The sequence below is a fragment of the Telopea speciosissima genome, chromosome 1 (genome assembly GCF_018873765.1).
Source record: "Telopea speciosissima isolate NSW1024214 ecotype Mountain lineage chromosome 1, Tspe_v1, whole genome shotgun sequence".
NCBI lineage: Eukaryota > Viridiplantae > Streptophyta > Magnoliopsida > Proteales > Proteaceae > Telopea > Telopea speciosissima.
Genome location: NC_057916.1, coordinates 23604661 through 23619689, shown reverse-complemented (window position 1 = coordinate 23619689; position 15029 = coordinate 23604661). Strand labels below are relative to the sequence as shown.

At 38.9% G+C, this 15029-nt stretch overlaps 1 protein-coding gene across 1 annotated transcript; it reads left to right on the top strand.

The window, feature by feature from the left end:
* The first annotated feature begins 3819 nt into the window (after positions 1-3819).
* LOC122640454 (cytochrome P450 94C1-like) lies at positions 3820-5323 on the top strand. The gene has a single exon (XM_043833662.1). The coding sequence runs from the start codon at positions 3821-3823 to the stop codon at positions 5318-5320; it is 1500 nt and encodes a 499-aa protein (XP_043689597.1). The 5' UTR covers position 3820; the 3' UTR covers positions 5321-5323.
* Positions 5324-15029: the final 9706 nt, after the last annotated feature.

The following is a 15029-nucleotide window of genomic DNA, read 5'->3' as shown; positions in this document are numbered from 1 at the left end:
CACCAAGATTGTGATCTCCAGTTATGTGAAATGTGGTGTTCGAGCGAAGAAATATTATTTTTTGTTCTTTATCCAAAGAATCAACCATGGTCGTGGTACTTAGGGTCTCTTTTATTTAATATTTGGGATATATGTTGTACAGAAGTGTAATTTTGTTCATATGTCCAGGGATAATTATATTTTTGTTTTAGGTTATCTATGATGATTAGGACTAATGCCCCAAACTTTAACTAAGGTGTAACCCCTCCATTTTATTATTAATATAATATTTTTTCTCTTATCATCAAAAAAAAAAAAAAAAAAAACACCCAGAAAGCCATAGCAAGGACTGAGCAAACTAAGGGTGGGGTGGGGATATCAGGATACGATCCTTTTTTTCTCTCTCCCTCATATAAAGCTAATAAAATAGTAGTAAGAAATATAAATTATTTTTAAATGAAAAGAATTCATTACTATGAACAGGTGAAAAGAGGAAGAAAAAAAAAACAGGTCACCACAATGCTAGGTTATGGATATGAATGAAAAGTATGTGTTTGCCTAATTAGAAAGATTAATTGGATATGAATGACAAGTCAATTTGGAATTGAAGTAATATGTGGTTGCTTAACCTGCAAAATAGCAAATAATTGTGGCTTATCCATCATTTTCCAAGACCTATACAAAAGGGTCAACTTTGGTAAATTCTACTAAAGAAGAAGCTTCTACCAATAAAGGATATGGGGTGCGGTAGTCATTACGCACATGCCTGTGTCTGGGTGTAGAAGCGATGTGCGCTGACGATCGGATGGTGTTTTTGCTCCCTATCTAGAATGATCTAATCTTTTGATTTTTGTTTTATTTTTAAGTATTTATATCTCTACCTCGATTTGACATGTAGTAGAAGTTTATTTAAACTCATAATCAACACAACACATATTGAAGACGAAATTAATTAGATTGTATCTGTTAGTGGGGTTTATTAGACCTAATCACATGGCAAACCTTCCATGTTGATATAGGAAGACTTATTTTTAACTAAACATTATAAATATATTTTAATTGGGAAATGGGAAATGTTGCTTTCAATCTGGTCTGAACATGGGTACGTGGCTCAACTCATTTGCTAAGAGTGAATCTAAACAAACTTTGCCTGCAACCTCTATTTAAAATAACTCATCAATAAAACTCATTAAATTTATTACTATTAAAATGCAAGCAAAAATGTGCAACTCAGGTTATATGATTGAACACAGGTCCCACTGATCTGCCACGTGGCCAATATTGAAGCAATTAATTGTATTGCCTCTCTATCCATATGCCCATATTGCTTTTATTTTTACCATATTATTTTTTATTAAAAAAAAAAATTTTAATTAGGAAAATAAAGTATACCATGGTGTTTATTTATTAGAAAATTTTTATTGTAATTAAAGTGGTGAATTAAGAAATAGTTTTTTTTTTTTTTTTGACTTCTTATGGTTGCATACTTATTTTTTAAAATAAATCATGTCATTTCACATATAAATACTACAATATTAAATAATTTTAAATCTTTTAAAATTCTTTTTTACCACTGACTTAACAATTAAAAGAAAGTTATAATTTCTTAAGGGGGAAGTTTTCATACACAGCTGTGTAAGCATGCACAATCATGTCTCCTCTCACAAAGAGTTGGAAAAGTCATAAACTCTCACCCATTAATTAATGTCTTGAAACTCCCACCCTCTTACACACACGGCTTACACAGTCATGTATGAAAACTTTTCCCATTTCTTAATGTTTAAGAACTCTTTTTGGGAGTGTGGCATAGGTTAGCACTCCCATAAGTCGTCTATCTCTCTCCTCCCCATATGAAAAGACATTTATGCTCCATTATTTTGAGGAGGAAAGAGATAGACACGTGGGAGTGCCAGCGTAGGCCACACTCTGGAACAAAAAACTACTGCTTCCCTTTCTTAATTTTTTATTTTGGTGACAACAAGTTGCAAACTTATTTATTAAAAAAAAAAAAAAAAAATCTTTAAATCTCTTGCTTAAACTACACTAGCACCTTTATGTCTATCTCTCTTCTCTTAACATGATGTACGATATTGTTTGTCTCACCTCATAGGAGTACTCTACACCGCTTGATTAGAAAACCTTCTCCCTTTAATTATTAATGATTTTAACTTACTTCCCATTCGTTCCATGATGGGAAAAAAGAAAAGGGCCTCGAAAAATAGTCGGCCGAATATAGAAAATAACATTAATATATATCGGAAAAAAAAAAAAAAAAAACCGGAGAATAAATAAAGCCAGAACTTCAATGTACGAGAGCCATCTGTTTATCTATTCAAAATTCGTCTGGACAAAAGCAAGTTATTATACATTTATTGTCTGGGCTCTAGACAAAATGACTAATTTGTAATTATTTAATTGTTACAAGCAAACAAATAGAATTAAATATTTTAATTAGAAAATTTAAATATAAGAATTCTTAATTCAATCATGTACCCCAACACCGTCTTGTATAGAACGCATCAAACCGTGGTTGGCACCGACAAACCTAAAATCCGATCGAACATCGAAATCAAACCAATTATTTTTAGTAAATACTTCGGTTTGATTCACCTGATTAACTTGATATACCAACTGATACGTCATAAAAACTACCAGCCAATGAGAGGTTGACACACGTGTATTAAGGACGAAGTGAGGTCGTGCAGAACGAGCACGAGCTGTCCCTGTCCAGAAGAGCGAGATCGAATGCATACTCGAGACCCCAAGGATCGTGGGTGCGGGGTCGGACATGATCTTACAATGAGAAGTCAGCAGATCAAGCCGTCCAAAAGGTACGATCAAATTGGGACCGTGACCACCCTATACAGGGCGAGGACGTTCCATATACCACACTTCACGGAGAGAGAGCACGATTACCGGACGAACCCTGATGGCCCAAGATTATTGCTCATACGTCGCCTAACAAGGCGTAAGGGGATAAAGGGATTAACCTTATCCCTAAAATCACTCCTAAATTATCTCACTCCATGCCACTGACTCTCCTTTCCTAATAGGACACAACTCTACCAGCAAAGCTTCGCTCATCACCTATAAATAGCTGGATAAATTCCTTCCATGATCATCGGAATTTTACTATTCTTATCTGTTGCTAAGAGTATTGACTTAGGCATCGGAGTGGCTAAATCGGCTCAACCCGACCTCCCTTGCTAATCTCCTATTTACCGGAACAACTCGATCCAGCACCAGTTCTTGAGCAACACCAACCAATTAAAGATCGATCAAGAAGTTAACTATAATAAAGATTATTAGCTGGTCTTGATTTTAGCTTTAAGAGTTAATCACATAATAGACCGGTTTTGGTCTTAAGAATGAAGTTTAGAACCAAGTCAAGCCCGATCCTAGACCAACTAAGACCGACCGGTTGACTCCCCTAGTCGTGCCATCTCAGTTCCATTTAATTATTATTTAACGAAAAAGCAAAAAAGAGGAAAGAAAGAAAAGAGAAAAAAAAAAAAAAAAAAAATTCAAAAACCGGAACAGCTAAGAATAATAGCACGTGGGTAAAAAATAGAATAGGTGATGACGTGTAGGGGGTGTGTGCGTCAAATACCGACGTCGATATTTAGCGCACGAGTTATCCATGGGTTTTCGTTTTCTACTCTCCTTCCTTTTACCCCTTTTTTCCGTATAGTGAGGTGGATCTTTATACGGAAGCACTGGGGAGTTAAATAACTGCCCTCCATGGATTGATGATCTCGAAGATTATAAAATCACAGGCTTCGCTCCATTCCTTCCTTACTTCTCCATCTCAAACCATACACTGTCTGCAATTCATTCAACAATGGAGTCTATGTCGCTACAGAACCTACAAACTTCCTTCTGTGTCATATTTTTCTCCTTCGCCTTCTCCTTCTCTCTATTCTCTCTCTTGCTTTTCTTTTTGAGAGTGAAACTATGGTGTGATTGTGATGTCTGCCGTAGTTATCTCACTTCGAGTTGGTCTTTCCAATTCGATAATCTCTGCGATTGGTACACACACCTTCTCAGAGAATCACCGACCCAAACAATCCACATCCATGTCTTGGGCAACACAATCACCGCAAATCCCGACAACGTGGAGTATATGCTGAAAACGAGGTTCGATAATTACCCTAAAGGAAAGCCCTTTTCAACTATCCTCAGTGATCTATTGGGTAGAGGAATCTTCAATGTCGACGGCGATTCATGGAGGTTTCAGAGGAAAATGGCAAGTCTTGAACTCGGTAGTCTATCTATTAGATCTTATGCTTCAGAGATAATCTCAACAGAGATCCAACATCGTCTTCTACCTCTTCTCTCATCCGCCGCTGAAAATGGTGGAGTTTTGGATCTGCAAGACGTGTTTCGACGATTTGCCTTTGATAGCATTTGCAAATTCTCATTCGGTATTGACCCTGGGTGTTTGGAATTGTCTTTGCCGATATCGGAATTCGCGGTTGCTTTCGATTTGGCATCGAAATTGTCGGCACAGAGAGCGTTGTCACCGTCGCCGGTGATCTGGAAGATTAAACGTTTGTTGAATCTGGGAACAGAGAAGCAACTGAAAGAGGCGATCAAATTGGTGAACTTACTGGCGAATGAGGTGATAAAACAGAGACGAAAGATGGAGTTTGCAAATCAATCGGATTTACTGTCCAGGTTCATGGGATCGGTCAACGACGATACTTACCTGAGAGATATCGTGATTAGCTTCCTTTTAGCTGGTCGAGACACGGTGGCATCGGCGTTGACCAGTTTTTTCTGGTTATTAGCGAAACACCCGGAGGTAGGAGAAGCGATTCGGAACGAATCGGACCGGATCATGGGGTCGGACCAGGAAGAACAGGCCAGTTTCGAACAGATGAGGGAAATGCATTACCTACAGGCGGCGGTGTACGAGACCATGAGGCTTTATCCACCGGTGCAGTTCGACTCTAAGTTTGCACAGGAGGATGACGTGTTACCGGATGGTACGGTGGTGAGGAAGGGGACCAGGGTGACATACCATCCCTACGCCATGGGAAGGATGGAGAAGGTTTGGGGATTAGATTCCCTGGAATTTAAGCCGGAGAGGTGGCTCCAGAACGGTGTGTTTAGGCCTGAAAACCCCTTTAAGTACCCGGTTTTTCAGGCTGGGCTTAGGGTTTGTTTGGGTAAAGAAATGGCATTGATGGAGGTGAAGAGCGTAGCCTTGGCCCTGGTTCGACGGTTTCAACTCAAAGTAGCCTTGCCGAGTCTGTCACCGAAGTTCTCTCCGGGACTCACCGCTACGGTGAGTGGTGGGCTACCCGTTGTGATTAGAGAGAGAGGAGTATCGGTCTAAAGAGAGTGGGTATAAACCCGCCGCAAGCGAGGCTCTCCTACTCTTAGACTCCTAGTCCTACGCTTTCAGTTCATGCAGGGAGGAATGTGGTGCATCTTAGCAGGGGGCTGAAGAAGAGGCTAAAGTGCGCTCCCACACCATGTGTGCCCTTTTTTAACTGTCTGGAGGGAGGGAAGGGGCGCCGATCACGAGGGATGCAAAGGATCCTTCACGGATGGCTCGTGGTGGTTTAGAAAACGTGTAAGAGCCTTAAACGCAAAATGGGAAGTGAACTGTCGTCCATAGGGTATTTATGGGCGGGGGTCACCTATTTGTAACCACAAAAATAGGTCTGATGGAGATTGAAATTTTATAAGTTTTTCTGATCATAAATTTATATCCCAAGTTTAATCTCAATTGGAGTTGCCCAAGTGCCAAAATAGATCATTCAACCCAAAAAAAAATTTTAAAATTTATTCATTAGATTGTGAAGAATGCATAGTCAACACATATCGATCGACAGTATAAGCGTTCTTGGGCTTGATTTTGAATTTTATTTAAGTCATGGGTTTTCATTTTATCGGCTAAACACATCTTTGTGTTTTTTCTTTTAGAAGTATTATTTCATATGGATTATGTTTCTTCACTAAGACACACACACATGTAAGAGGCTTAGAAGTATCGATTTGAAATTTTCAAAGGAGATTGAATCACTGTCACATCTTATCTAGATACATCGTTTGGTAGAACACAGCTTGAGTGAAAGAACACTTTCATACTTTTAAATGGAGAGTGGATAACTGTCATTTTCATTCATTCAAAAATGTTTTTTCCTTTCGCAAATATTTTAAAGTTTTCTCTCCCCTTCTATCGTTTTTTTTTTTTTTTTTTTCTTGTTTTGAGATTTTTTAGCATAGTTTTTAGTGCCCTCGGTTGCACTACTAGGCCTCATTTATTTGGAGGGTTGTTTTCTCTTGAGGTTGATTGGTAATAGAAACCCAATTACACCATAGGGAAGCCTGTACAACCTTGAGGAGAGTGACCATTTGGCATGACTCAATTCTTTCGAGTACTGCAAAATCCGAACAAATTTAAATGTTGAAAAATCTGAATTCGACAAAGTTGGTACACTCTCCTTCAAGTGGCGGAAGTTGCTACTTAAGAGATAAATCTTATATTAATTGGAAAAACAGGATGGACACATTGCTAGGATGCCCAATATGTGTCATCATCTTCTCTCCTTCTTTGGAAAAGCCCCCTTACCCTACTGTGTCTAACCCTATGATTGGTGCATGTTGTTAGCTTATCGAAAGTTGCACATGCCCAAACCTCTTCCATTATTTGGTGTTACATTTATTACTAGAACCCGAAAGTTGGCGCATGCCCAACCCTCTCCCAGTATTAGGTGTTATAGTTATTACTAGAACCCTTGAGACAAGTGGTTTTTGGCTTCTGGATTATTGCAGAACAGTCATGTTGATTTCTAATGGTGCTTGGGAAACTTTGTTGGTTTCTTTCCTCTCCTTCATCAATCATTCTTGAATCGTTCTTCTTTAGAGAATTGATTCTTCTCAAAGAGGACGAAAGAAGAAGGGGAGAGAGAGAGAGGTGGGAATTGCAAAGAGCGGAGATAAGAGAGGAAAGAGATGGCTGGAAAGGACTGATTGTTGGGTTCTTTCTATTTAATTAAGAGGAAGAGAGAGAAGAAGTGGGGTGTTTTGAAGAGAATTGATCTGTTCCGTGGTTTTAGTGCACGGTATTAGAACAGGTATTGGTAACCTACAAAACTGATACAATATCGGTATGGTATCGGCCTAAATTGACTGTATTGGATAAAATTACCCATGAATCTTCTTAAAAAAAGGAGTTTTTTGACTATTTTATTCCTTGTTTGTACCGTGACACCGATGCAGTATCGACACGGTATTGATATCGATGACTAACAAAACTAGTACGTATCCCCCGATACAGGTGATACGATACCGATACTTGAGGATGAAATGTTAAATAAACAATTAATTAAAGATGAAATAAAACCTCTACGAACCTCCTCTATATTTCCTTCTAGTCTATCTCGCTTTTGCTTCACTCGCGGTGAACCAGGAATATATTCATCCATCACCCTTTAGTGTGATTGTCAATTGGATTTAGGGTGTTAATTCTCATTAATTGAAAAAACAAACAAAAGCCAGTTTCGTTTGGTTTTGGTCCCGCTTAATCAATCCCCACTGAGTTAATTAAAAACCCCCACTGATTTATTTTTACTATTTTATTATAAAAAAATAAAAGATGAATAGTAGGTTAAATAGATTAATAGGTTACTCGGTGAAAAAGAAAAACAATCTAGGTATTTAAAAATATGAGAGTAGAAGGAAATGTAAAAATTAAAAAACAGGATAACAACAGAAAAGAAGTTTAAGGTAGGATAGTTTTAGTAATTATAGGCTCCGTGTAGGGTAGTAATAGTAATTATCTCTTTTTTCTTTTGTTTTTTAAGAAAAGAAAAAATTTGAATCTGCTTTTTGATTCTCAGAGCAATTTTTTGAATAAATCGTTTCACAAGAAGACAAACTTAACTCGAAATTTTCAAACACAATCCAACTCCCAAATGTTTCCCCAGAATAAAAATCACCAAGGTCACTCCCTTAGAGTATTGTACGGCATAAATTATTCATAGTTGTCAAAATTAATACCAATTTTAATTAACACCAATTCAAATGGCACAAATAGGTGGATCGCCCATAGATACTCCATGTAGGATCATCGGTAAAAACCTTTTGCATACTATTTAACTACAACACTGTTGAGGTTTTGGTGTCTTGATTTTCTATGATGGACTGCTGTGCGGAGCCTCCAGGGGCTAAGAAATTTTTTTTAAGGACTATATGGGTATTTTAGTAAATTTTCTATATAGGGTTTTCGCTATAAATCTATAGCGAGAGTTCTTTCTCTGTAATGAAAATTTTGAGAGAGGTGTGAGGAACGAGTGACTGTAACCCTATTATCCATTGATAGTGAAATAGATCTCATCTCACCGTGGACGTAGGCAACCTTGTCGAATCACGTAAATTCTTGTGCGCACTGTGTGATTGTGTTTGCGATTTCCATTCTTCTCTACATCGTGTTAGATTTTTTTACACACGACAAAAAATATATATCTTATGCATAATGTGCATATATTATAAAGCTCTTTATCTTATGCGGTCTAGCATAATATGAGATAGGTTAAAGAACTTGATTTAACGCATTCCAAAAGCTCTGGAGCTTTTATCGTAGCGATCAAGTACCTAATATTTGGATGGATAAGAAAAATATCACGTAATAATGTAGAATATGATTGGTCATTCATAAATAAAACGATGTTTTAAAATCCTTGAATAGAAATTCAACCATTTCCACGAACCCACACGGTGAAGATGGTATGAGAAGGGCTCATGTTCTTTGTACCGCAGCGTAGGCTGCGTCCAGACATATGGGTCTACCACCTAGGGGTAGGGTGGTCATTGTGCTCACCCCATGTGTCTAGGCGCAGCCTGCGCCCCCGGCACAGAGAATATTCTCCTTTTTTTTAATTTGTCCATGAAACTAATATATATAATATTTTTTTGTTCTTATTAATAAAAATGGTTCTCCCTCTTAACACACATTCATCACGTTTCATATAAATTATCTGTTGTCTCACTCAAAAGTCAAAACATCTTTTAGATAACATCGAAGCTGTCTCCAGAGTGCAGACAGATGGACAAATTTAAAGATGAAATAAAACCTCTACGAACCTCCTCTATATTTCCTTCTAGTCTATCTCGCTTTTGCTTCACTCGCGGTGAACCAAGAATATATTCATCCATCGCCCTTTATTGTGATTGCCAATTAGATTTAGGGTGTCAATTCTCATGAATTAAAAAAACAAACAAAAGCCAGTTTCGTTTGGTTTTGGTCCCGCTTAATCAATCCCCACTGATTTAATTAAAAATCCCCACCAATGGTTCTAAGTATCGGTATCCAATCACCCATATTGGGCGATCCGTACCGATTTTCCACCTTGCCGATCTTGATACAGTGTCAATACCGTATCAGTGCCACAGTACAAACAAAGGGTAAAATAGTCAAAAATCCTATTTTTAAAGCAACATCAGGGCCACATTTGTTGGTCGACCAATCCGATTCCGAGTTGACACCGTGCACTAGAACTATGGCATACACCAACAAGGGGTAGTGACATACACCATGGTTCTAAGCATCAGTATTGAATCGCCCGTATCGAGCGATCCATACCGATTTTCCACCTTGTCGATGCAAACAATCGCTACCTCGGTTTGCTAGAGGCATTGCCGGTTGAGTGCATGCCCCCTAGGAGGTCAAAGGATCGACTCTCCTGGATTGCATATTGTGCCAAAAGCCACCTCTCTCTCTCCTCCCCCTCCCCCGTAGTTGTAGATTGTGGGCTTGTCTTAGCCTTCCCCCTTAGATTGTAGTTGGCCTGTGGGCCCTTGTGTAGAATAGATCAAAAAAAAAAAAAAAGACAAAAAGGTTTTTTCCAAATGGGAAGGAGAGGGGATGACACATGTTGGGACCAGGAGGCGTGCCCAGCTTTTTCCTTAATCAGAATTACTATTGCTGTTGAAACCAATCTACTTTTTCTAATTTTCTTACTATCTTTCAAAATATATAAATGATCTAGCCCATGGGCCATGTACAATGAAGCTCTTCAAAACCAAAAGCTAAAAAATGGGAACATAGAGCCTTCATTCCTACATCCTATTTCATGGTTTTACAGCACAACATATGGAATCAATACATAACAAAGTGGATAATTTTCAGTATGGAAGTGTTAAACACAGGAAACATCTTAGTTACACATCCCCTGAATGGTAGTTTTGTACAGAGCTTGTACATCTTGCTTGGTCTCTCATGAAAAGAGACGCTATGCACCGGGTCAGACCTAAGTAACTCCCCGGTTGAATGACTATCGAACCACTATTTTGCATCGGGAACGTCTGATTATTAATTGATTAGAGTTTGAGCCCAACACGTTTATTAACTTATTGGGCCGATCTCAGGTTTCACCTGGTCGATTCAACTCTAGCATATTGGTGCGGGCCAACTTTTGACACCCCTAGTTGAATGAGGCTCTTTGGACATCTCAAGGTATTTTGGACTTATCCTACTATAAGGGGAATTATTATGACCCTCGTTCTCCAAGTTTCGGCTTAGGTATATATTGAGGTTGTATGCATAATCTTTAAGAGTGACATGTAGGATAGGTTGCCGAGAAACTTAAGAACGAGGGGCATCTTTCTACAACAACAACAATAACGCCTTCCCCCCAACTAAATGGGATCGATTACATGGATCATTAATCTTCAATCAGCTCTATTCAAAATAAAGATTAACCATCCTAAGGCCTCCATTGAGCGGCATCTTTCTCTACCTGGGTTACACATAACTAAGATTAACCATTCACCTTTTCTCATATATAAAGTCTCTTAAACAACAGGGTTGACAAATAAATGCAGTTAGCAAGTTGATTAGCTAAGAGAGAAACAATGCTTCATTTTATGGAGAAAAGAATGTTGCCAGGCTACATAGCATACATTAGTGTCTTCTGTGTTTATCTCTCTCTTCCTTCCTATAAAATAATACATTTACCCCCTAATATGGGAAAAGAGAGCTACTCATAGGAAGCCACTAAAATGTATCACTACAAACTAGGGTTAGGTTAGCTGGTGGTCTATGATGTTTCCCTTTAAGTCTGTCCAACTCAACAAATTACCCATGGTGGCAAAAACTGCTGGACCACTTTTTTAGTTTTTGGTAAAAGTTTTCATACATGATCGGTTCGGCGGCATGTGCATGATCTACATTAAATGCAGTTAAATTGACATAAATGTCAATTCAAAATGATATAAAAAAACCCTAATCCCTCCCCCCACTCCTCTGTTTTTTTTTTTTTTTTTGAAGTTTTCTCAACATTTGGCTTTAAGTTTTTTATGAGACTCTATGGTTGGCCATTTGAATGAAACAGTTGAGCACACCGACTCCAATTAATTATATCCCTTCAAGGTCTCCTCGAATTACCAAAAATTGCAAGAAAAAGGTTCTCCTCGTACTTTGGAGGAAACCCAGAAATGCTTCTTGGGACTTAAATGCTAGTTTTTCTTAGTGTAGAGGGTAGGTATAAAATACATACTAGTGGCCAGGTGGTCCCCTTAAAAGGGAACATACGGTAACCACACAACAGGGGTAGGCCCAATTTGCACCTAACAAATTAAAGGCTTAAAGCTTGAAATCAGATTGATCAGTTAGTAAACGGCCCAGTGCTGGGCCTAGCTTGATTATGGACCGGTCATTCTTAGTGTTTGGTTTAAACCAACGAGCACCTGACCGACACCGTTACCAATTGTTAACCAGCTGCTTAAGGCCCTGATTAGTCTGTTTGTGTGGTGCATTGCCCAGTGCACCATACTTGAGATTCCAACCATACACCCAACACTTGATAAGATAAAAAGATGCTACAAAAATGGCAATGAGCTGAGCCAAAGTTAGCAAAAAGGTCGGCAACAAAGTTGGCTTGCCGATGAATGTGAACAAAATGCAAATTTTTATCACTTCCAATTCGCTGCCTGCTCCAATTCCCTCCAATTCCTCACATAGGAGCAGAAATGACCACCCTATCCCACCTTGGGCAATGTGTTCGGGCAGAGGGTAAAGTGGTCATTTCCTCTCCTATGTGAGGAATTGGAGGGAATTGGAGCGGGCAAGGATTGGAGGTGATAACGATTCACAAAACGCACGCAATGTAAGACAATCTGAAATAATAGAAGCAATCCTCCAAGGAATGGAACTAAACTTTTGATTGAGGATCTCAACTATGTGGTTATCACATTCCATGATGACAAACTGGAGTTTTCTGGAGATTGTAATCTGGAGCGCCAATCTCACAGCCAACGCTTCAGCTATATAAGAATGCCAAACACCAATATAGTTAGCAAATCCGCACAGGAAGCGACCATCAGAGTCTCTAAAAACACCACCCACACCAGCGTGGCCAGGATTACCAAGACATGAACCGTCAGTGTTAATTTTGATGAACTCAGGGAGGGGAGGAAACCAAGGCCAACCATAGAGTCTCATAAAAATCATAAGCCGAGGCCACAGAGAAAAGTCCATTAGCTAAAGGGAATGGATAATAGTCTCTCCTACAGTAGTTGGGGCATGTCTGGCTAAAGGGAAAGGGGCTGAAGATGGGCACGGATTAATGGAGCGGCCATTCTCAACCCTAAGAATAAGGCCCTTAAAAAGAATAGCCCATGTACGAAATATAGATTTCCATCCCCAAGAGACTGTGGGTGAACAAGAGGCATATAAGAAATCTGTGTGGAAAATATTTGGATTTCATAAGTCGACCCCACAAGGGTTGAGAAGTGTGAAGTAGCTCCCAAACTTTCTTCGTCTATAAAGCTTGATTCATCTTTACTACTTGCTTCTTAAGGTTGAGTCCTCCATATTTTTTGGACTAACAAATATTATTCCAGCTAACATTGTGAACGAGAGACTGATCATGTAACCACCTCCCATCAATCGTGGTTATGCTAGTTTTATTAACTGTCAATCCTATAATTGTACAGTGCGATTGCAATGCTTATGTGGAAATTTAGACCACATCAGTCAACAATTATTGGCCAAATCACAAAGGGTGAATTATATCTCAAATCAACAAAGATATACTAGATAAGTCAATCCATATGCATAAGCAAACTCTTCAAAAATCTCGAACAATGCCTAAAGCATTTGAAGATACTACCACCTCGTTCAAATGCATCTCTAAATTCAGATGGTGTCCATTGGGTATACGGGAATAATGGGTGGTATTATCAACCATTTGTAAATAAGAGGAAAATACTTATGATCATTGATGGTTATACGGTTTCTAGGTGTAGGAAAACTTTTGTTCTTTCATTTTAGTTGTAATTTAGTATATGCCATAGAGTAGATGAATTCTTTTTCTTACTTTTCTTTGACGACAATACAAATTATATTGTACATCTCCAAGAGGAGAAGAAAAAGAAAAACCCTATGCCCCATGAGCAAAAATTTAGATTGCTTAGGGTTTTCTTCTTTTATAAATATGGGAAGCAGTTTTCTGTATGGGAATGTGGTCTATGCCAGCACTCTCATGTGTCTATCTCTCTCCTCCTTAAAACAAGGGGGCAAAGGTGTCTTTTCACATAGGGAACAACGAGATAGACTCATGGAAGTGCTGGCATAGGCCACACTCCCGTACAGAAAACTTTTTCCCTATAAATATATAATAGAAGTGGAATATTGAGTGCTAGTGTAGGAGCTTTGAAATCTTGAAGTAGTGTATCATCCATACTTAGAAGAGCTTATCCAAACCCACAAGAGCTTGATTATTGTGCTTGAAATAGCACACACCACCTTCTATTTTAAAGAATAATTAAAAAAAGCAAAGCATTGCATAAAGCTCTTGCCATTCAGGGTCTGGAAGGGTCAAATATAGTCTTAACAACCCCCCCCTCCCCCCAAGCTTCACAGTAGAGGTTGTTTCCAAGTTTTTGAACCCACAACATGTTACAATAGTACAACTTAACGGTCGCACCAAAGCTCACCCACTACTTGAGGAATTATTCAAAAAAATAAAAACCCAAAATGTACCTTTTGTGGTATTGGTGATGATTTTTTCCACAAGTGGTAACATGATTATTCCGATCAAAGACAAATATCTACCCAAAAAAATCAATGGATAACTAAGGCACCTTCTGATTAGTTAAATTTAAGTTTTGGCGGTCCATTTCCATCTTACCGTGCATCATGTACACAAACAGAGAATACGTGATTCACTTGCCAGCAAAGATTGAGCTCTACCTATGCTGGCACATCCATTAAATGCACCCAAGCAAAGCTACGTTGCGTTAGCCATCCAACAAACTTCTCAACCTTTTTCACAAGGGATCCTGTATGTGCAGATTTTTCCAGTGTTTCTTTTTTTATTATTATTTTTTTTTGGGGGGGGGGGGGGGGTGTGTGCAAGAAGAAATGGCATCTATATATACAAAAAAGGGTGAGTGGTAGCAGTGCTTGAGCACTGCGAGCGCTGCTATTTATATTTTAATCTTAACCGTTGATGAATATATATTAATCTAAGCCGTCCATTGCTTTTCTAACATTAACCTATAACCTGCTTTTACGGTGAAACTCTCTCTCTCTCTCGCAAAGGTGCGCAGGCCAAAGCAGAATGAAGGTCGTCGTCTTCCCAATCCCGCTGCACCCCTGCAATATCGTAGCTCATCGGCTTCCCAATCTCATATCAGAACAGCAATGTTGCCATAGCGTCATCGACTCACCCAAGCACAACCTCCAACCATCCCTGTCATGGAACCCAAGCAGCAACCCTCTTTTCCTTGGGTTCCATCGCAACCTGAGTCGAAATATCCAACACAATCAAAGTCCTGGTGTATTTTTCCAACGATTAATTTAAAGCAAATTAGGGCATCAATGGGGAACAGAGAGAGAAGCGGTGTGTATCATTCTCCTCCCTCCCTTCGTCTTCTTCTCCTTTCTCTCTCGCCCTCAAGTCTGCACTCTCTCTTCGATTTCCTTTTGGTCTTGCACTACCTGCAACGTCACCGGAATTTGTAGTGTCTCGTGAAGAGTAAAGATTAGGATAAATTACTTAGGTTAAATTTGGATCGGTCAGAGAGAAACTCTT